Source organism: Solea senegalensis, linkage group LG11 (genome assembly GCF_019176455.1).
Source record: "Solea senegalensis isolate Sse05_10M linkage group LG11, IFAPA_SoseM_1, whole genome shotgun sequence".
In the NCBI taxonomy this organism is placed as follows: Eukaryota; Metazoa; Chordata; class Actinopteri; order Pleuronectiformes; family Soleidae; genus Solea; species Solea senegalensis.
Window position 1 is genome coordinate 2,691,037 of NC_058031.1, and position 21,065 is coordinate 2,712,101.

The 21,065-nt window shown below is 39.2% G+C and overlaps 2 protein-coding genes across 8 annotated transcripts in view; both read right to left on the reverse strand.

Moving 5' to 3' along the window:
* Positions 1–2,074: 2,074 nt before the first annotated feature.
* Positions 2,075–11,754, reverse strand: rbm39b (RNA binding motif protein 39b). Of its 5 annotated transcripts, none has more exons than XM_044038348.1 (17): positions 11,526–11,754; positions 9,764–9,821; positions 9,515–9,590; positions 8,383–8,725; positions 8,199–8,248; positions 7,910–8,101; positions 7,059–7,115; positions 6,207–6,324; positions 5,963–6,115; positions 5,723–5,860; positions 5,568–5,633; positions 5,278–5,482; positions 4,437–4,523; positions 4,244–4,340; positions 3,678–3,783; positions 2,701–2,779; positions 2,075–2,604 (listed from the first exon to the last, which is right to left on the reverse strand). In XM_044038348.1, exons 4-17 carry the CDS (start codon positions 8,386–8,388, stop codon positions 2,504–2,506), a joined length of 1,455 nt encoding a protein of 484 aa, XP_043894283.1. In that variant the 5' UTR covers positions 8,389–8,725; positions 9,515–9,590; positions 9,764–9,821; positions 11,526–11,754; the 3' UTR covers positions 2,075–2,503. The 5 variants fall into 5 exon arrangements, with proteins under 5 accessions (XP_043894283.1, XP_043894282.1, XP_043894285.1 ...); XM_044038347.1 differs by having other exon boundaries at positions 9,421–9,590; XM_044038350.1 differs by lacking the exons at positions 9,515–9,590; positions 11,526–11,754 and adding an exon at positions 9,421–9,472 and having other exon boundaries at positions 9,764–9,779.
* An 803-nt stretch (positions 11,755–12,557) lies between these two features.
* slc12a5b (solute carrier family 12 member 5b) overlaps positions 12,558–21,065 on the reverse strand; it is a 46,051-nt gene continuing 37,543 nt past the window's right edge. For 2 of the 3 annotated variants that reach the window (XM_044038334.1, XM_044038333.1), the window contains exon 27: positions 19,647–20,158. In XM_044038334.1, the coding sequence (XP_043894269.1) occupies positions 20,067–20,158 (92 nt within the window). In that variant the 3' untranslated portion in view covers positions 19,647–20,066. Of the gene's footprint in view, positions 16,475–19,646; positions 20,159–21,065 lie in introns of those variants that run through there. The other variant, XM_044038335.1, reaches the window with a different exon arrangement.

Sequence of the window (21,065 nt, forward strand, 5' to 3'; positions counted from 1 at the left end):
CACAGTAAGTTAAAGTACGAGTTTATACTAGGTCTGAGACAATTACCCTTATTAATTGTGAACTATTTTGATAATTTACTAGATTTTTTAGCATCTTAAAATGTGAATATTATCTTTGCTGCGTGTAACAAAAAGTAATCATTGAAGGCAAAATGTGACATGTGAAAAGTAAGTGACAGACTTACAATAGAGCTGCTTCCTCAGTGTTGTCGCTGACCTAAAAGCAGAGCAGCTGCACATGTTCTGTTAAAATACAGCCATAATAAGTAAAAGCCAAGCATATCACGATTAGATTTTATTAAAAGATTGACAGCTCTATTTATTACCTTTTGAGCGCTCAATTATATTGATGTAAGTGTTTCTGGAGCTGTTCTGTCTCTTCCTTTGTCGCAGGAGGGTAAAATGTCACTTAACCTGTGTCATTTTTTTTTCCAGATTTAAACAACTCTGAGGAACAAAAAAGTTAAGAAGAGAAAATGTGATGTGTGACTTAAATTAAGGCTGAAGAGATTTGTGAAATTATTACATTTTGTTGTTGCTATATCTTTTGTTAGCAGATAAAAGTCTACAGTATATGCATTAAATCTGTCTTTTTTTGTCATTTTGTTAAACACATGTTGACATCTACACTGCTCAAAAAAATAAAGGGAACACTAAAATAACACATCCTAGATCTGAATGAATGAAACATTCTTATTAATTACTTTGTTCTTTACATAGTTGAATGTGCTGACAACAAAATCGCTAATGGAAATCAAATTTATTAACTCATGGAGGTCTGGATTTGGAGTCGCACTCAAAATTAAAGTGGAAAAACACACTACAAGCTGATCCAACTTTGATGTAATGTGCTTAAAACAAGTCAAAATGAGGCTTAGTAGTGTGTGTGGCCTCCATGTGCCTGTATAACCTCCCTACAACGCCTGGGCATGCTCCTGATGAGGTGGTGGATGGTCTCCTGGACAGTCTGTGGTGCAACGTGGTGTTGGAGCGAGAGATGATGTCCCAGATGTGCTCAATTGGATTCAGGTCTGGGGAACAGGTGGGCCAGTCCATAGCATCAATGCCTTCGTCTTGCAGGAACTGCTGACACACTCCAGCCACATGAGGTCTAGCATTGTCTTGCATTAGGAGGAACCCAGGGCCACCAGCATATGGTCTCACAAGGAGTCTGAGGATCCCATCTCAGTACCTAATGGCAGTCAGGCTACCTCTGGCGAGCACGTGGAGGGCTGTGCTGCCCCCCCCACGTCTCCTGATGTACTGGCCTGTCTTCTGGTTGCGCCTCCATGCTCTGGACACTACACTGACAGACACAGCCAACCTTCTTCCCACAGCTCGCATTGATGTGCCATCCTGGATGAGCTGCACTACCTGAGCCAGTTGTGTGGGTTGTAGACTCCGTCTCATGTTACCACTAGAGTGAAAGCACTGCCAGCATACCTATAGAGCCACTCCTTTTTTGGGGGTGTCTTGCTAATTTCCACCTGTTGTCTAGTCCATTTGCACAACAGCATGTGAAATTGATTGTCAATCAGTGTTGCTTCCTAAGTGGACAATTTGATTTCACAGAAGTTTGATTGACTTGGAGTTACATTGTGTTGTTTAAGTGTTTCTTTTTTTTTTTGAGGTACACAAGTTACAGGTATAGATGACGTTAAGTTAGTCAAAGTCTACAGCATCTCATGTGCCTTTTTCTCACCAGTCAAGTAGTCTTTTCTTCATAGAGAAAATCACTTCACTAACAAGGATTTTTTACAGTACTTCCCTTTGTTCCAGAAATGTACCTAATGAGGCAGCAGATTCTGTGTCCCTACAAGCTAAACATGCTAGTTCTACGGAGACAGAATTAAGTATCTCCTTGCTTCCTGTCAGGATTGTAGTGTTTTTAGTGGCTGTGTTTCCACTACGATTGTTAAAATTTGATACACAACCTTCTGATCTGGAGCCAGACGCCATTACATATAGGTCAACAGAGGCTTTTTGTGTGAAAGGGGTGAAGTCGGCCATCTCTGATTGCCTTGTTTTAACAGACATGCATTTCAAAAAAAGGACACAAATGTAGAATGAAACGTCAAATTTGCCAAAGTTTATTGGGAGCCTTCATACAAAAAATGAAATAATGGCTGTAAAAAGGTACAAAGGATTATTGTTGACAATATACTTTTGGCATTTAAGGCCTATTTAACCCAACACATGAGACTCTGCAATTTTTAAATCTAAAACTGGATTTAAACAAGCAGATGACAGTAATATTTAAAAACATACAGACCAATAGATACCTGCAGATTACTGCTGTGATAGTTTACAACACAAACCCACAAACTTTGAAGAGCAACTAAAAAGAAAAAAACAAAAGAATCCTTGCTAATTTTTTCACTGTTGAACTTGTGAGGTTTTATAATAACACACAGCCAACTAATTTTAATGTGTCTGTTTCCAATGACAGCTCCATGAATGCAAACAAATGTATTTACACCACCTTCCATCACTTCACGTCTCACTATCGACGCGCCGGCATTAGAAGTTGCTTCGCTGTGACAGAGTCGGGGAAAAGGTTGTGGTAGGTGGGTAAGGGAACGTAGGCAGCGGTTATCATTTTGCCTGTCAGGAAACAAGGACACAAACACACGATTTAGAACAGATTTTGATTTTTTTTTATGTTGGATTCAAAACCACATGGATGGCATCATAACCTACCTGCAAACCAGCGTCCATGAAGTGCATTGACAGTAGCCATGGCTGCAGGTATAGAGGGACACTTCACATAAACATTACCCTGTGTGGAGAAGAGATCGTCAAGGTTACAAACAAAGATTTTCAAACTCAGATTCACTTGTAAGATCCAATAAAACGATTTATGCTATTTCTTGTATGCTCTGCACAAATATTACGAGACTTGGGAGGACGATTTAGTTTTTCACCTCAAAATAACTTATCGGTCTTCTGAGGGGTAAAGAGGACAGACATGTAGGCCAAGCTATGCTCACAACACCCCCTGCTGGACAAGGTAGTTACTTTAAAATGTCTGTTTCAGGGCAGGATATTTGGAGTAACTGTGTGGTCATTAACCTTTTCAATAATGCACCAGATTAGAGAGCCAAATATTGGAAAATTTAGAGCATTACTTCAGTAAAAATCTTTCAAATCAAAAATATTATTTAATCCATTTACAGTGATACCCAGCCCCATTACAAATTAACCCTTCACTAAGGGTGTGCATTTGTGTTATGCAGACACTTCAAATTCATAAGACCAGAACTAGACAAAAACCCACAAGGGCTAATGTTCACATGAAAACAGATGTTAAAAGGTAATTTTTAGAAGTAGAAGTAGAACATGGCAGTAAGTCTTACAACAGCTGAACGAACATAACAAGTTTTGATGAATGTTCTAACACTGAGGAACATTTTTAACAAGTTTAACATTCACACAGTGATTTGTAGCTTTACTTTTAAGACGATTGTTGATGCAAAATAACAGCCCTGTTCTCCCTCTGTAAAGTCTTTAACTCACATAAAAAGAATCTGACGCTTCTTTGTGAATACAGATTTGCTACTAACGTACTAATGTAAGATGCCATGCGTCATCATGATTACGAACTTATTTAAGGTGTTTCAAACATTAAACTGGGACACTTAAAATGACAGTTTTTGTGATTTCAATTTCCAACTTACTTGAGCAGAGTTCTTATCCACGTAAATGTGAACTATTCCTCCATGTTTGTTGCACTCCTCGATCACATCATCTTGGATCTCAATAGCCCAGCTCGGATCATTTTCCCTGCAAGACAAAGTCATGTCATTGACCCCGTTGCCGCTGACAACTAATAACTATTCACTTATGATTCCTGAAACAAAAGGGGATGAATTTCCAAAGCAAGGTTTAAACTGACTTTGCTCTTCTTTTTTTTCCAACATAGTAAGACAAAGACAATGAGGTTTAAGTTAGTTTTGGAGCTTAAATCAAGTTTTTGTCTGACTACTAGGCTGCAACATTTGACTGAATACAACTATAATTTTCAAAATCAATTCGGTAAATTCAGTTCCTGTGGCCGTAAACTGAAAAGCTTTATATCAACGACATGGACATCCTGAGGATTTGGAAAATACCGACATCATCCACATTATCTGTCACTAGGACAAACAACATAATTGATAATAAAGACCATCATTAGTTGCAGACCTACATTATGCATTAAAAAGAAAAGATAAGCACATGTAAATCACAATAAAGTCCTTACGCTTGTGGATTGAACAGGTTGGACAGCTGCAGACAGTGTGTGGCCAGAGGCTGTGATGGGAGGTTCAAGGCTTGGCTTGGAGCTGGAGTTGGAACAGCTGAAAAACAAAGAGGAATTGTTTGTCTCTAGATTTCTCCAATTAAAAGAAAAAGGAACATGTAAAGTAGGTTTCCCCCGGTCTTCAAACACTTACCTGGTGGAGCAGCAATGTTTCCAAAAGGTATGGAGCCGGTCATCTGCAGCGCCTGCTGAGCAGCAGGAGGAATCTTCAGACCAGTTCCTGTGGTCACACACATCAGAGAACTTGATTTTACAGAACACAACCCTAATAATAACAACAATGATAGTCTCTGTGCAAAGAGTTTGTGTAGCACGAACACGATTGCCTTGTATAATACTGTGTATAAATGTCATGTACATAATTTGCATTTTAATAAACAAAGTCCCATTAATTTAGTTTAGTGAATGGGCCCTTTGGACAGCAGCCATTTTGACAGGTCCCAGTCAGTCATCATTGATTTGATTAGTTCCATTAAACTTCCTCAGTGTCATGGTGTGTGCTCTTTCACTTTCCTGACTAACCAAGAACTGAACCGAGCCTTAAACATGTGGAAATGGCTGCTGTGCCCAGAATCATTTAAAGATCTTGGATCTAATAGAATAAAAACTACTTCACTTACCATTAAAAGATATCACAGCAAAGATAATTATCTTATGTAAAATGACAATTTGGTCAAATCGCACTTGTATCTATGGCTTAAGTCTAGGAAGCAAAGTCTAATGAAATACGTGTCATGAGTCTCTTTTACAGTCAATTTAGGAGAAACTTTCCCAGCATCTCAACACTATCACAGCAGGAGCCAGAACTCCACAAAGAGGCAGTCCTTGTTGCTTTTGAGCTCAGGCTGTTTGTTGATAAATAACAGCAACCACCTCACCAAAGGTGTTAGTGAAGAGAGTAGGGAGAAGCAAGCTTTGAATATCTAACAGTGAAGTTTAAGTGTAGTATGTTAAAAACATGCGTCACAACAAACCTTCAGCTAGTCGAGCCATGAGCTGTAAGCGGCCCGTAGTTCCGAGGTCGATGCCGGTCCGCTCCAACTCGTCGTTGTCCAGAAACGAGCTGGCCGTTGACGAGTCCGAGCGCTCTGTCACATGACCGACCTTCATCGGACGTCCGGCCAACTCAAAGCCGTTCAGTTGCTCCAAGGCCTTCTTTGCACATTCTGCATCTGCAAACTTCAATGGTGGGAAAAAAATGTTTAGGATCAAACGACCTTCAAACACGACAACACTTTCTGGACAACGTTGAGGCTTTGGTTACCGAAATGAAGCCGTATCCTTTGGATCGGCCGGTCTCACTGTCCATCATCAGCTGGATTCCCTCAATCTGTGAAAAACAAGCAGTAGTTTAAGATGTTTATCAATGTGTCTGTACAAAAAGATCAAACTCATATCATTACTAGAACTCTTTCAAACCTTTCCAAAAGGCTCAAAGATCCCACGAAGCATTTCCTCAGTAATGTTGAAATGTAGTGAGCCCACGTATAGTCGCATCGGACCCGAGCTACCCTTCTGTAGATTATTAGCAGCAGCTGCAGCTCTGTTTTTCTCAGCCTGGAGTTAGAGAACACAGTGTGTGTTAATTCAGTATATCTACCAATAGGAATCATTTCATATTTTTGTGATTATGCCAACAATCGAGGTGAAGACACTGACCTGAGAGGCCTGGACAATGATGGGGACGCCTAAAAGCCTCTGGCCCGTCAGGCCAATCGCCAGCGGCACAGAGGACGCCTCCACAAACTCGATGTAAGCGATACCTTTTGACCTCCTCGAGTTTCTGTCTGAGATGATTCTCACGTCTCTGACCTTCAGAGACACATTATTTACACACAGATTATTTAAAATAGAATTTCAACATGATATGAAATAAAAAATATCAACAAGGATATTAACCGACCTTTCCAACAGCTGAGAAGAAATCTTCCAGGTCCCGAGCTCTGATTCTGGCAGCAAGCTGCATGCAGAAGACTGTGCGGGCATCCCTCTCCTCTGGGGTTAGATTGTCAATTGGTTGTCTAAAAAAAAAAAACACAACTCGTTATAAATAAAACAAGGCTTCTAAAACATTAAATAGCATGAACTGCCATCTGTGCTTTCATTATCTTGAAAATGTGGAACATAAGACTGAAGCTACAGCTGCCTCACTGAATAAAATAACACTGTCAGGATGATGGAAGACATAATGTTGACTTCAGTGGGCCAGTTTGATATACTCAAAAACATTGCCTCAAGTGTACAATGACCTGCCTCAAAATCGCCCCTACAATAGCGCTCGCTGCATCTGAAACAGTTGAGTTTTATTTTCCATCTTGGTGTGCTGTCGTCACAACATAATCGCCTTCATTTGTAAACACGTCTGTTGCTCGTCACAATGAGTTTGAACATACTACATGTCAACAGTTGCTTATAAAGTTCTAACTGCACCAACACGAACAATGTTTCAAGAAGCTTTGCTGGCACACCGGGTGACAAACAGCACCCTCATATTGCACCACATGACAGTGCTGTTTCTGGCATTTAGCATTTACCCTTTACAACTCTTAAATATAAGAAAAGCAAACTACACGTTTGAAATAAAACATAGCAAACAGATGCCATATAAGAACATAAAGATATTAAAAGAATATAATGAAGCAAACAATGAATATTTGCTTTAGTTCGTTTCCTTATCATATTTAACAAAGAGGAATCTTTGTTGTGTCAACCTGATTTGAAAGTATTTGAAAACATGTGCTTGAAAAAAACAAACCTGATGGGACTCCTCTCCTTTCCTTTGAAGGGACTCCGACTTTTGGAACGTTTCCGGCTGAAATAAGAAAGCAGAAAAATTATTTCTGTGACCAACGTGCACCAAAGAAAATGAATTAACTTAATCAAATTAAACTCTGACGTGTACTGCAACAGGATTAACTGGGAAAGATAAATCTGGCTCCTCTAAAAATTTTTAAGTATTAAACTTATCTATTTATATACAAGAGTGATCCAAGTTAATCGTTCTTGGCCATTTATTATATTTAGAACTAGACATATTATTATCATGGAAACTTACATTTACATGGACTAATGTAAGTTTCTTGATTTTGTAAAGGAGAAAAGTAGTTAATAAAAACCAATGCAGCACACAGAAAATGGTACGTGTGACCTTTACAAACATTTGAAACCTTAAATTATTTGCATCTGATCATCATTCCAATTCTCCTATCCAGAACATGTGTCAGCTCAGGTGACGAGATGCTCCAAGATGCTCTATTTTTAGACTCTACCTGCTGATTTTCAGTGGTGTTAATGTCAAGACAGCATTCCAATGTTGCGTTTCTAAAAGTAAATCGGCAGGGTATGATTTTGTTATTTTCTTCCCTCTGAAAGCTCCACGATCCCCAAAATTCATCACTGACCAAAAACATGGTCAAACTTTAAAACATCCCACAACCTTTTTGTTTGAATGCGTTCACTGAAGCATGAAACTGCGGTTCACATAAAATGCATAAAGAGTAGAATACTTATTTGTTTATAAGTTTATATGGACTGTGTTAGATTTTACAGACTGTCCTGATAAGCACGACACTAGACTGTCACCATCGAGTTGAAAGGCTCACATACACCGGGCTTTTTCGGGCTCTGTACCGCCCAGATCTCTCCTTGCTGCGGGAGCGGCTGCGATGGCGCTCTCTGCTGCGGCTTCGTTTTCTTTCCCGGCTCCTGCTCCTCTTCTTGCCCTTCTTTTTGTCTTTGCTTCTGCTTCTTCTCTTCTTTGAGCCAGGGCTCCGGCTCTTGCTTCGACTCCTCCTTTTCCTTTAAAACAAACACGTTTAAAACATGCAACCATGGCGCACGCAAACACATTTACATCAAATGATTATTTGAGTGTGTCTGTGAAACAAAAACTTACTTCTTGTTCTGGTCTTCATGTCCATTAGCATGAGAGGACTTGTTCTCATCCTAAGCAAGGTTGATAGAAGAACATCATGAGGACGTAGATGAAACATTTCAAGTCGTCAAGGTAAAGGGGGTGGGGTGAGACAAGAGAAAATGCAGAATATATTTAATTAATAATAATACTTCAAACTTCTTACTGTCATTTCTGGACAGTGTCCTTCCACCACCCCATTATCTTCCCATCCCAGTCCTGTTTTTTTCTAAACAAGGCTGCTTAGCACTTTATGCAACAAAGAAAAGATAAGGGAGGGTGTCCAACATTTTAGCTGAGTTCAGGAAGCTTTGACAATTGTCAGGTCATCTCCACCATGCCCCTTCTCGTAGACTGTACCAATGCCACTATATGCCTAATCACGTGACCACGTATGGCCCACGGCCACTAAAAGAGTTCCTGTGAGGTTGATGTCAGTCCAGTGATCTTCACCCATTTTCGTTCTTGGACTGTAAGAGCTCGATGCCACCTCTGTCACACATCTTGCCCTGAAGCAAACAGGGATTCACACTTCTTAGTAATATTGACGCCCAAGAAAATAAATGAATAAATAAAAAAAAAAAGAATAAAAATCCATAAATTCAGCCACTTGTTAAACTACCATTATACTTTGTTTGAATCATCAAATAATAACCTTGTGACTTAAGAGTTATTCACTACTGAAATGTAACTGACTTAATAATACAATGTTAAGATACTTCTATTTTAAAGTAATTCTAGTAATATATCAATAACTGTGGTGTCGTGTAGCATGCAAAATAATAATCAAGATGCTGATTTACATTACAATTGGCTAAGGCAAAGAGGCAGTATTCATATTTACAAGCAAGGGAATATTATTTACCTGTTTTAGCCACCAAATCATAACATGCCTTGAATACACGATTAGAAAAAAATCAGCATTACTCTACATTGTCAAGCATATTATTGTCAAACTACTGCTTTTGAAAATTAAAACAGCATCAGTCTGACAAACGCAATACAGTAAACTTTTTAGAACAAGATTTAGAGTTGAATTCTTTGAAGGTCACAGAAAAACCAGTTGGTTTTTTTGAGCAAACTTTTCAACCTGTAAATAACTGCACATGAAGAGACAGTGAAAAAAATCATGCACTTTGTAAATTTGAATACCGCCTCCTTTGCTGGACAGGTAAGGATGGGCTTATCAACCACTGGCATTCACCTTTTTGCAACCGAATAGGGGCTGGATGTTCTAGGTTGAATCTCTTTTAGTCCTAAGGTGAACCACAGTACATCAGTATATGCACAATAACTACCTTCCTTTTTTTCACAGTTCACAGTGGAATCAAAGATGAATTCATGGGAGTAGAGGTGAGATATCATTAGGGAAGTCTATAAAGAGAGATAGATGTGGATTTATTTATAATTCTGTATTGCGTTTTAAAAACTCAATCACACACCACACAACATTCAAGTAAACTTTGACACAGTAGCAAATATTAAAAAGGACTCAAGAGTAAAGCATAACAGTGAAACAGGACTCATCTCTGTAATGCTGAACCCACCTTTCTGTATGGAGCCTCCAGCATGGCCTCAACGTCAAAATCATCAGCCATGATGACCCTGTGAAAAGGAGGCAACAGTGATTACCGTACAAGAAAGGCAAGTAATCCCACTGTAGTGAGAAAATGGATAATGAGCTTAAATGGAGCTGGTCACATGCTTTCTTTCACATGTTACAATCTACCCTTTTGCTAATTAATGAGTTCATTACATAAAATTGCATTTTCGTAAACGGGTGTTTGAATTAAGGACGTTGCGATTACAATAACTACTTGATTAATCAATTACTAAATTAATCGTCAACTACTTTGAGAATCTTTCAATCAGTTTTCAATATTGAAAACAAGTGTTCTGATTATTCAGCTTCTGTTTCTGGTTTCTTGATATATAACAAAGAAATCATTAAAACTGGACAATTTTGAACTGTGGAGAAAAGACATTTGAGAACGTCATTATTTCCAACTTTTATCAACATTTTCTGACATGTCACAGACCAAACAAGTACTAGCTAATACTTGTTAGTGTTAGTTATGAACACTAACAAGTATATTTTGCACTTCCTGCAGAGAAATTGCATCCATTAACGTAAAGGCTTGACAAGATTGGTTCAGAGTCAAAGAGTAACCTGGAAAAATTAAAATATATTTAAAAGCATTTAACCTGATGGAGAAAACAAGAGTGTTGACTGCAAAACCATTCGGGAGTTACCTACATCTTCAAGCAATAACAGCATGAATATGAGGTAGTTTGTACAACTAGTAAAATTGAAACATAGGCTAGAGTTGCAACGTATTATCTGTTAATGTATAGTCAGATACGTGCAGCCATTGATTGTAGTGTACTACAAAGGACTCAGAAGGTTAGTACTAGAAAACACATTGGAGCCGAAGTACAAGAACCAGGCACGGCAAATATTTAAGTCAAAACGCCATCACTGGCTCTTTCCCCAAGAGAAAAGGTTAAATTACAGAGCCTCAACGTAATGACAATACATCACCAGCTCATTGTTATTGAGTCCTATGGATAAAGTTACAGCCCTGTTGTTTTTAATAATGTATCGATTAATTATACATTTTACATACTTGGAAAGCGTCCCAGCTTCTCATTATAATTCGACTTCCTGGGTACATCCTTACTCGACATTTACATGTGTTGTACATATATTTGACGCAGATACAATAAAAAATGTGCTTCATCTAGACGTTTAAATAACATGTGTTGTGTATTTAACGTTTAATGATTAACTACTGACCAGTAGGGTCAGTAGGGTGTCCTTAATATGGAGTACAGTGCCGTCGTTCGAACCACATGGAACTCATGTAAATAACTTCCTTGGTCTAAAAAATGGAGTGGTTTAAAATCAACCTGAACACATCAAAATTCACCAAGTGTAAAAAATTGTAAATAATTAACATAGTATAAAAATTTAAACCGGCTTTAAAGACCATCGCGTGATTGTCGGACGGTGTATAAATGGGGTAAACATGCGTTGCACTCGACGCTCGGCTAATAGCTATATACGGTCATTTCACCGTTAGCTTACAGCATTGACTCATCGCACTCCTCAACTACCGCATTTGACTCAATTCACAATACGACAACTAATACAGCTGTAAACCATGGAACCGTTAATGTAACCAAAATTCATCCATAATCTTGTACATAAACATAAATAGCGTTGACTTGACAAACGGGTGCTAATCCAACAGCTAAGTGCCAATATGGCGGCAACGAGCTAGCAACATTAGCAAACATCGTAGTTACCGTGTGAAATGGATCAAATCCCGTTCCCTAGTCAAAATACCACCGAGGAGGCGCCGCGGAGACTCTTTTCGGCGTAGTCGTGTCAGAAGATCGAACAATCCTAGGATTAAATAAATAAAAAAGTCGAAGTTATGTAACGTTTCTTTCGGCAGTGTCAGGTCGCGGCCTAGTATCAAAGTGTTCCCCTTCCTTCCTCCTTTGCTTCTGGCACGGTCGACTTCTTCTTCTGAGATCTTTTTTTTTACAGCAGCTTTGCTGTTTTGTGTCGCGTCACTCCCCCCTAGCGGCCAGTCCTGGTGCTTGCTGGCAGTTACCGCAATATCGCCTCTTTCTGGATTTAATCATCCACTACTTTTGATGTATGTTGTTTTGATTGTATATTTATTTTCTATTTTTACTCTCTTAAGATTACTTTGATGTGTAAATATTTCCAGATTAAAACTGTACTTGACTAAGCAGTCTGAGTCTTTGATCACTTTGAGCAGACTGAAGTGAAATATAACATTAAAAAACATCGTTTTTATGAATGTAATAATCAAATCACCCTTTACTAAGGCCAGTCAGTCAGTCGATTTTTACCCATTATTCCTTCACTTATGTTATTAGCCCCGCCTTCTGATTGATCGCTCCTTTGATTTTTTTTTTTTTTAAATATTTCAGGATTATTCTAATGAATTGATTGATTTAGTAGCTACTTATCACACATTGAACTGAATTAAATTCATACTTGAAATAATTTGTCAATAACAGTGAGTTATTCTTAAAAATACACAAGCTTTATATCCATAGATACCTATAAATACATACTCTGTTACCGTGACAACATGCATACCTTTGTATGAGTTCCTTTCTATATTTTGGAAGTAAAATGCCTTTAAAGAATCAATAATCTGTCTGCCTGTATGCCGGTCTGTCTGTCTGTCTGTCTGTCTATCTATCTATCTATCTATCTATCTATCTATCTATCTATCTATCTATCTATCTATCTATCTATCTATCTATCTAAGCAGCATTGAAGAGAAACAACACACACAGGCTTACATTTTTTATTAAATTGTTTCAGGTTGTTTTTGTCTCCATCTAGTGGCAGGTCTCCACAGTACACTGACAAACAGTGGACAGGCTGTAACATTTTATTTTTAATGATGTCTTCGTGGCTTCTCTTTTTTGTCATATTCACATTAATATATCACTTTATGTGGACAAAAAGGAAAAAAGTGTTTCTTGTGTCCTCGTCACATGCACTCGTGTTTCTTATGTGACAAAGCTGCAGTCAGCAATGTCGTATTTTTGGCTCATTTTATTTCTGTTCTGCTGCTGCTGCCCCTCCCCCCTCCTCCTCTTCAACATGTTTGGTAGAGGGGCTTTTTTCACTCTCTCTCATAAACAGCCGAGATAAACAGCAGTACTTTTCTATTTCAACACTTAATTAGCTTATTTTCCTGGGGTCTTATGTTTTCCTTAACTTTGTGTAGTAAACACAACAAATTTGGTGCAAGTTTAGTCTGAGCTATTTGTGTTTCATTGCTAGATATTTTCCTGTTTTCCATAAGTGTTTTCACATTAATGTCATTAGCCCCATTTTCCACCAACTTAACCAGGAACTTGTATTACTAGAAACTTATTGTTTAATAAGATTTATTTTTTTTAAATCCCTGGGTAATTTCAGTGGAAACATGCTGAGGTTTTTCAAAAGTTCCTGCAGTGGAAAAGGGTCTATAACAGTTTAGACAGTTTATCTCAGGTGGTCGTGTCACAGCTTGATGCCACACACACCGTTGGCTGCTTTGCTTACGCTGCTGCTGCGACGCCCTCCTCACTTTATGGCCTGATTGCCAGAGGCTGTGGTGTGGTGAAGGTTGTATGTTTTCTGTTGATGTAGAGGACAAACATGAGGGCTGAAACCACAGACTCCTGCTGTGCAGTTCTTTTTGTGGTCAGATTAGTCAAAAAAAGAAAATGTTCATCACTCATTTTCCTTTGACATTTGCATGCAGTATAATAAATAATAAAGTAAATGGTTGTATTAGACAGTGATAGACAGAACCACTGCACCCTTCTTCATTATTATCAGTGGTGACCACCAATATAATGAATGTAAACAATTAAAAAATGCCGTAGGCAGCAGAAACATTTATTTTCATGCACTGAATGTGTTGAGATCACAGCTCTGTGTCCTCTCATCAGTTTAATCTCAGAAATGCTCTGCCCATATTAACATGCGCTTTATTGAGTTCATAGTTCAGATGCCATTTCATTTCAGTTTCTTTGCAGTCTAGGCTGTTGTTGTTGATGCTGGTGTTTAAACATTATGTTACATGTTAAACATTTAACAATTCCAGACTTTTTCCAGACCCTGACTTCATGAAGTTTTATATTTACATGCCTACCTTCTGAACTTTTTTGCAGACTTTTCAAGATCATCAAGTTCTGCACAAGCACGCCGCCAATGCAGGAGCATCCAGTCTAGAGCGTGGATACCCAATGGCTCGGGCCAAGTTTGGACAAAAATCCAGAAATGATTGTCAGGTTTGGGTCAGATTCAGTCCCACCAGATGATATGTAATTTCCAGTTCTTTTAGTGAAACCTAAAATAAGGTGAATTTAAATGGCATTTATTGAAAATGCAGTGTAAACACTTCATAAATAGATGTATAATGAGTGATGACCTAGTGTTTGTTTACTAAGTAGTAGGTTTACTGCTGTATTTACGACATTGAAGACAAAACACAGGCGGTTGAAGGCATCCACGATGGACAACAACTCAATACAAAGCACGATAGTTGGATTATGTAACTAGTTAGCAGCAGTTATAGTTCAACAAGAGGTGATAAAGACTAACTGACTGTCTATCTGTGCGGATGTACGTGCGTTTATGGGGCTATTAATTACTTCCGTGTGGAGGTAACAATCACTTTGTTGTTTGTCGTAAACCATAAATAAAAGCACCACAAACATCCACCTGTGTGACAGTAAGAGTATGCTTCAGTTTTCTCTAACGGTGCTTTTCCGTCATACAGTTCTAGCACTCTACTCGGCTCTACTCGGTTTGGGTATCAGTCACATCGTTTTCCATTACTTCACAGTACCTCCTCAATGTGGGCGGGGTCGTCATAGCATAGCTGCGCGAAACTGCAGTGATGTTGTTTTCGATGTGACACAAACAAAGGTCTCTCTGGATCCTCTCGTCAGCCCACAAACACAAGAACGTCTGGACGTCACAATTTAGTATCGGCTCAGCTCACTTGGAACCTCGTCAGAGCAGGTAACAAAAACCCCACCAGGTACCAGGTACTATCACTGATGGACAAACAAAAAAAGAGTTGAGTCGAGCTAGAACTGTATAGTGGAAAAGCGGCATTACTGTGTCAGGTTCAGTCAATGTTGTCTCGTGCTCAGTTGGGTTTGACAGAAAAATGCAGTCCCAGCCGCACTCTAATCCACTCACTCTTTAATCTGCTCAATAATTGGTCAAAGTCTCCTGTCGTGAATTTCACAGGGCTGTAAGCCCAGGGAAGGTGTGTCGTTCTGTCCCTCAGTCACTAGATTGTTGTGCTGCAAAGGTTATTATGTAATCCTGCCTACTCTGCCTTTTAATTATTAGTCACTATACGTGTAATCCACTGCTGGAGGTTCATTAATTACGTCCCGTTTCAGTCAGATTCATTGACAACTCTAAGCAGCTGCAGTTTGAGCGGTGTGTCATAGTCGGGAGGAACGTCAAAAAACAGCTTATCGTCGAAACAGAAATCATCAGACGGAGGCGCAAGGAACGGCAGTTTTAAGATGAAGCCGGTGGCGACGCCTCCTAGCGCTGACACACCGATGGTGGAGAACACAGCTGCGACCTGGAAGAGAGCCTGTTCCTGGGCGGTCCTCCCCAGACCAGGCCGTAAACCAGGAATCAACAGCTGCAGTTCTCGCAGTCTGGGATCTCCTTCCACTGGAGCGCGATGTGTAAAGATCTCATATAAACTGGGGCCATAAACCTCCTCACTGGCTACCAGGATGGCACATATCCCTGCAGCACAGGATATAAGTCCTGTTAGACCGTGTAAGTTGTGTATTCCACATTGATCCTGGATCCTGAAGCGCCGCGCCAAGAACGGGCTCAAGTACTTGTAGCCCAGCATGCATGCGGTGCAGCCCAGTATGCCCAGAGCGTACGCAGCGGCGGGCGAAATCATCATATCCACAGACGCCCCGACTGTCACGCCTCCTGCCAGAGTGACGTTCTGAATGTCAGCCATGGTGAGCTTTCCGCTTTTATTAAGCATCGCAGAGAGAGCGAAGGCGGTGAGCGTGGAGGCGCTGAGGCCAATGAAGGTATGGAGGATGGCTCTGTGCTGGTCGTCTCCTTTCAGGGTCAGCGCTGAGTTAAAGGACGGCCAGAACACCCAGAGGAACAAGGTCCCCATCACTGACAGCATGTCAGACTGATAGCTGGTGGTCTCCTTCGCATGGCCGTCATTTAACTGAGGCCTGTACAGCACAAACGTGACACCCAGTCCAAAGTAACAGGCGAAAAGGTGAATGAGAATAGATCCGCCCGCATCGTTAATCTTCAGATATTTCAGCACGGCCCATTCTGTGGCTGCAAACACCGGCACCTCCAGCAGAGCCATGACCAGCAGCTGCAGCGGACTGGTCTTCCCCAGCACTGCCCCGCAGGAGATCAACACCACAGCACAGGCGAACTCCGCATTGATGAGGTTGTTCACCCCGAGGTGTATCTTACCATCGTGGCTGAACTGGAAGTAGCCCTGCACCAGAATCGCCCACTGGATGGCAAACGTCGCGGTGAGGAAATTAAAAACCATCCCACTAAAGCCGTACAGTCGGAAAAATGCCAACAGGCACCCGAAGCCGAGGAATATCATGACCTGTATGTCAGTGAAGATAGGATAGTCCCTGTACACGGCGTTGTCCATAGGGTTAGTGTGGTTGTTCTGCAGTCTGGCGTCGGCGTGCTCATCGTAGGTGACAAAGACGGCGTACAGGGCCACGATCACGGCCTCAAAGATCAACACAAACGCAGGTAAACTCACACGGAGGCTGGATGACCGTGTCTCCATTCTGACGGCTGAAATGACAGTGATTTGTTTTGCAGCACAGATTATCTATAGCTGTGCGGACTTTGATTCGCAAGACATGCGCCCGGTCTGATGCATCAGCAGTTTTTCTGCATTATTGAATTCAAACCACTTCAAATCCACAATACAAAAAAAAGGTGGAATTATTTGACAGGAAATAATATGTACTAATATTTGTGTTTCCATGTGAACCTTTGCACTGTAAATATGAGTGAGAACAGTTTCTAGAAAGAAAGTTTGTTCAGCAGCAAACAGACCTTTAAAATCAATCTGGGTTCAGCTGACAAGTTCACTCTCTGCATGTCCACCATGTCTGGTCCTTATTTCATCAGCTGGTGATTGCGTATACACTCTTTACCTGTTTCATGTGATGTGCAAAGAAATGACATTGTATCATAAGGAGAAGAAGAAAAGGAAGTGATTCTCCTTTGTTGGCTTAGTGGTTAGCCCTGTTGCCTCACAGCATGAAGGTGTTGGGTTTGATTCCCACCTTTCTGTGTGGAGTTTGCATGTTCTTCCCATGTGTGCGTGGGTTTCCTTCGGCCATGAAAACATGTATGTATGAATGAATTACTTTAATTCTTTTAATCTATGATTGAATTCAATTTTCTCAGAGCCTTCTTAGAAATATCCTTGTGGTTGTTTTAACGTGCTAAACATGAGGACATTTTCCAGGACTTTTGGATATTGACACTTTTACCAATGAACCTATAAAAGAAAAAAGACAGTTATATTAAAATGTATAATTAAATGATTGCATTATGCGTTTTTCTTAAAACCATTCTTTGTACACAACTGCAACTACAAAAGACAAACTATACCAATAAAACACAAAGACTTCTTCATGTGTGTAAACCTAAAAATCACAGATCTGTCTCCAAATGTTCCATTTTAAACCGAGATCTACATTCAACTGCACACACACACACACACGCGCGCACTCTTAAATCTACACATTTACAGATGAGTAACTGATTTACCCGCAGCACAATGACGCCACTGTTGTACAAAGGAAACAGAACTATTCAGATTTAAAGACGTTGTTTGTTTGGTTTTGTTTCAAAGTTCACAGATTCACATTTTTCAGAATTATGAGGGAAACACTAAGGAGTTAAACGGTGTATGATGAGGTTCTGTGTACGCCATGACCTGAAAACAAACATGTATATGTACATAAATATGCAGGAAAATGAAAAGTTCATACCTGTTAACTGATGTTAATGTTTTGTGAGAAATGAATTAAGAAAAAAAACAAAACTTAACAGCCATAAAAGGTCAGGGACAGAGAGAGGGGGAATTAAATGATACAGTCAGTTACACGTTACATGTGTTCAAACTTTAGTTTCCATTAGAATATCATAACCTGTGCAGGTTCTGGTTCAAAATAATCTACAGTGATCCGACTCCTACTGACCGCGAACATGAATGGAACATGAATGCTCAAAAATGACTAAACCATGCACAAAATGACTTTAAATATACATTATATATACTACAAACACCAACACTAATGAGAGAAAGGTACAATGCGGGATAATCTTATTTAATAATCTAAAATAATCTAACATGAGATTCCTCAAAAATGTCATTATTCTATACATCTGCATTTATAGTTTAATATTTGGGACGTCGGCTGATTTGGTTTCTTGCCTTGAGTTACAGAAGTTGATCGATCTTGACCACTCTTATGTTTTATTTGATACACTCTTATGTTAATATAATTTATTTAACCTTTTACATATCTTCCCTTACTGTTTCCAGTGTTGATGCTAAGATAAGAGATAATAATGAGCAACTCAACTCAGAGCATGAATGCCTGAAATGTGATGACTTCATTAATCCTGTGCACATACATGCATAAAATACAGAATCTTTCCAAATAATCAAATAAATATCATTTGAAAATATTTTAATCTGAAATCCTTAAAATCATTAAAAACGAAATAATCTGGCATATAAAAAAAAATCTTTAAGCGACTCTGACAATAAACATCTTTAATCTTACTATTATATATATATTTTTTACAAACATAAATAAATATTCTCTCTTGTTTCAGATAATTTCATTAGGTGATAGCGATGTCTGGTCTAAAATCATTTTATATAATTCCCTTTTATTCCCATTATGTGCGTTCTACCCAGTGATGAAAATGAAAATGTTGAAATTATATATTGTCATATTCTATTTAGTAAAGAGTAAAAATAAGACTTTTTAAAACCAAAAAAAAAAAGAACAAAAGAACTCTTACTAACGCTACATAATTACATAAAAAACAAGTGATGCTGATAAATACAGGAACAGATAAATCTCCCCCGGATGTGAGCGATTTGACTGTTGCTAAAAAACTGTACCTCTACAGTGAATTAGAGCCACTACCTGAATTAAGCCACTACAACAAATGATATTAATCTAAAAATGAATCTGGGTTTATGTTTCCAAGCAGCATTGTGGCGAGCTCAGCTGTATTTCTACCGGCTTCTCGTGGCTAAGTTGCAAACTGCGAACCAGCTGACTCCACATCTCATGCTCCACATTTATATTTATATTTATTTATATAGGAAGATTTCCCTATAGCCTGTGTTTGATGTGTCCATTCTGAGCTACCATAGAAAAATGGAAGAGAGCCCACTCCAAATGAAGAAAAAACCTTTTTGGTGGTTTTTAAACCAGATTTCTGTTGATAGTTTCACCACAACTGCATCCTACACTCTCGACCTTTAATGCTACAGTCAGTTCACAATGACTGTGAATATTTCTAATGAGCAGGGGGAAGATTCTCATCTCCCCGTGTGTAAAATGACTTCATCTAATGTTATTCACAGATAAATATTAATTTATGTGAGATACTTTTTTTTTTCCTGCAAAGAAACTAGTGAATTTGTCTCGGATCAGAGGAAACAAATCTTCCACATGTGCGTCAAACTACACAATAATAACAATAATAAAAAAAAAGATGTGAAATGCATAAATAACACTAATGATAAATAATAGAAAAATTCTAAACATTTAAAAGAAAAAGAAACTTTTAAAAGGAGAGAACACTGATGTCATGTGATGATTCTTTTCTTGTTTTTCTAAAACCGTAAATCCCTTTAACTTATTTGCTTTTGCTTGATCTTCTGTTCAACAGCTTCATTATCCTTTGTTCTGCATGTTCAAAGGAACGCACAGTGAAGTTTTATTACTTCTATGTACCTTTGGGACGACTGTACATGCCAATAAAACAAGAAACCTAAACATATTCACATCTGCTTTTTTCAACTGACAAGCCGAGAACAGAGAAACGTGACTGTTGCATAATTCTTGTAAGACGGTAACAAAAGCTGTAAACACTGAGCACAACACACGGTTTTCCCGGAACAAATCGGAGGGTGGAGAGGGCAGAGTCTATGTAGGCATCTGTTATACTAACAATAATGGTAATAATAATGATGATCTAAAAGCCCTTTAGGAGTAGATGGTGATGACCTCACGTCCACCTCCACGCACTAAGAGGACCCGATTGAGACCTTCAGTGAGCACCTCAAGGAACTCCATGTCTGAGGCACGATCACAGTGAAGGAATCGACAGCATGTTTTCAATGTAAAAGCAATAAAAGATGAACACAGATGAACTCATGTCACCTGAAACAAAAGCAAATCATCCAAACGTGTTGCTGTCGCCAAAATAACCAGCTTGAGACACAGACGCTTACTGTATTAGTTTGTAAGAATCAATCGTTCTTCTTCATTTACTCATATAAAACACATATATAAAAGTACATATGAAAGGCTTGTTCTAAGGCTACAAGGAAACAAACATAGTTATGATAAGTATATTCAGTTCCAGCCAATAAACCATCCTTAACGTTACACACTGGACCTTTAAAGTCCCTGTAAAGTGATAAAAATACATTGTGATAAGTGGAGTGGCTCAGTGGTTAAGACCGGTACCCTGTGTGTGAAAGACATCATGGTTGCAAGTTTGACTCCAGCCCTGGCTGATTGTACTCAATTCCATTATAAGTCGCTTTGGATAAAAGCGTCTGCTAAATGACATGTAATGGAATGTAACCACCTTACTAAATTTAAAAATCATGTAAAATGCGGCGTGTCTACAGAATATTAACATAAACGCTGCGGTAACAAGTAGAGAAGAGAGATTTTCACCGTTTTAGTGGTAGTTTAACGATATAGTGCACATAAACAGAGGTAGTTTAGCAGCAGTCCTTTCTCTCCCTTTTCCTCTTTATCAGCAAGTGTCAGAACTTTTTCCGTGTGGGGAAAAACAAAGGCAGTAGTGTAGGAGCAGGTGCAGTAACTCTCGAGTAAACGGGAGAGACCACAGTTAGAGACGCGCAGAGCTTTTATATCGACACTGTTTTTGAGGAGGAGTTCAGCTGATTGTGGCTCCTGTGTGTCATGAAGCCGTATTTGTAGACACTTACTGGAGGGAAACTAATTTCA

Coding starts and splice junctions, on each gene's coding strand:
- rbm39b (XM_044038346.1), bottom strand. CDS start 9,814: ATGGCTGATGATTTTGACGTTGAGGCCATGCTGGAGGCTCCATACAGA. Junction 6,325..7,058: donor AAGGAGAGGAGTCCCATCAG/GTTTGTTTTTTT, acceptor TTTTTTTTTTAG/ACAACCAATTGACAATCTAA. Junction 3,784..4,243: donor AACCTGTTCAATCCACAAGC/GTAAGGACTTTA, acceptor TTTGTCTTGCAG/GGAAAATGATCCGAGCTGGG.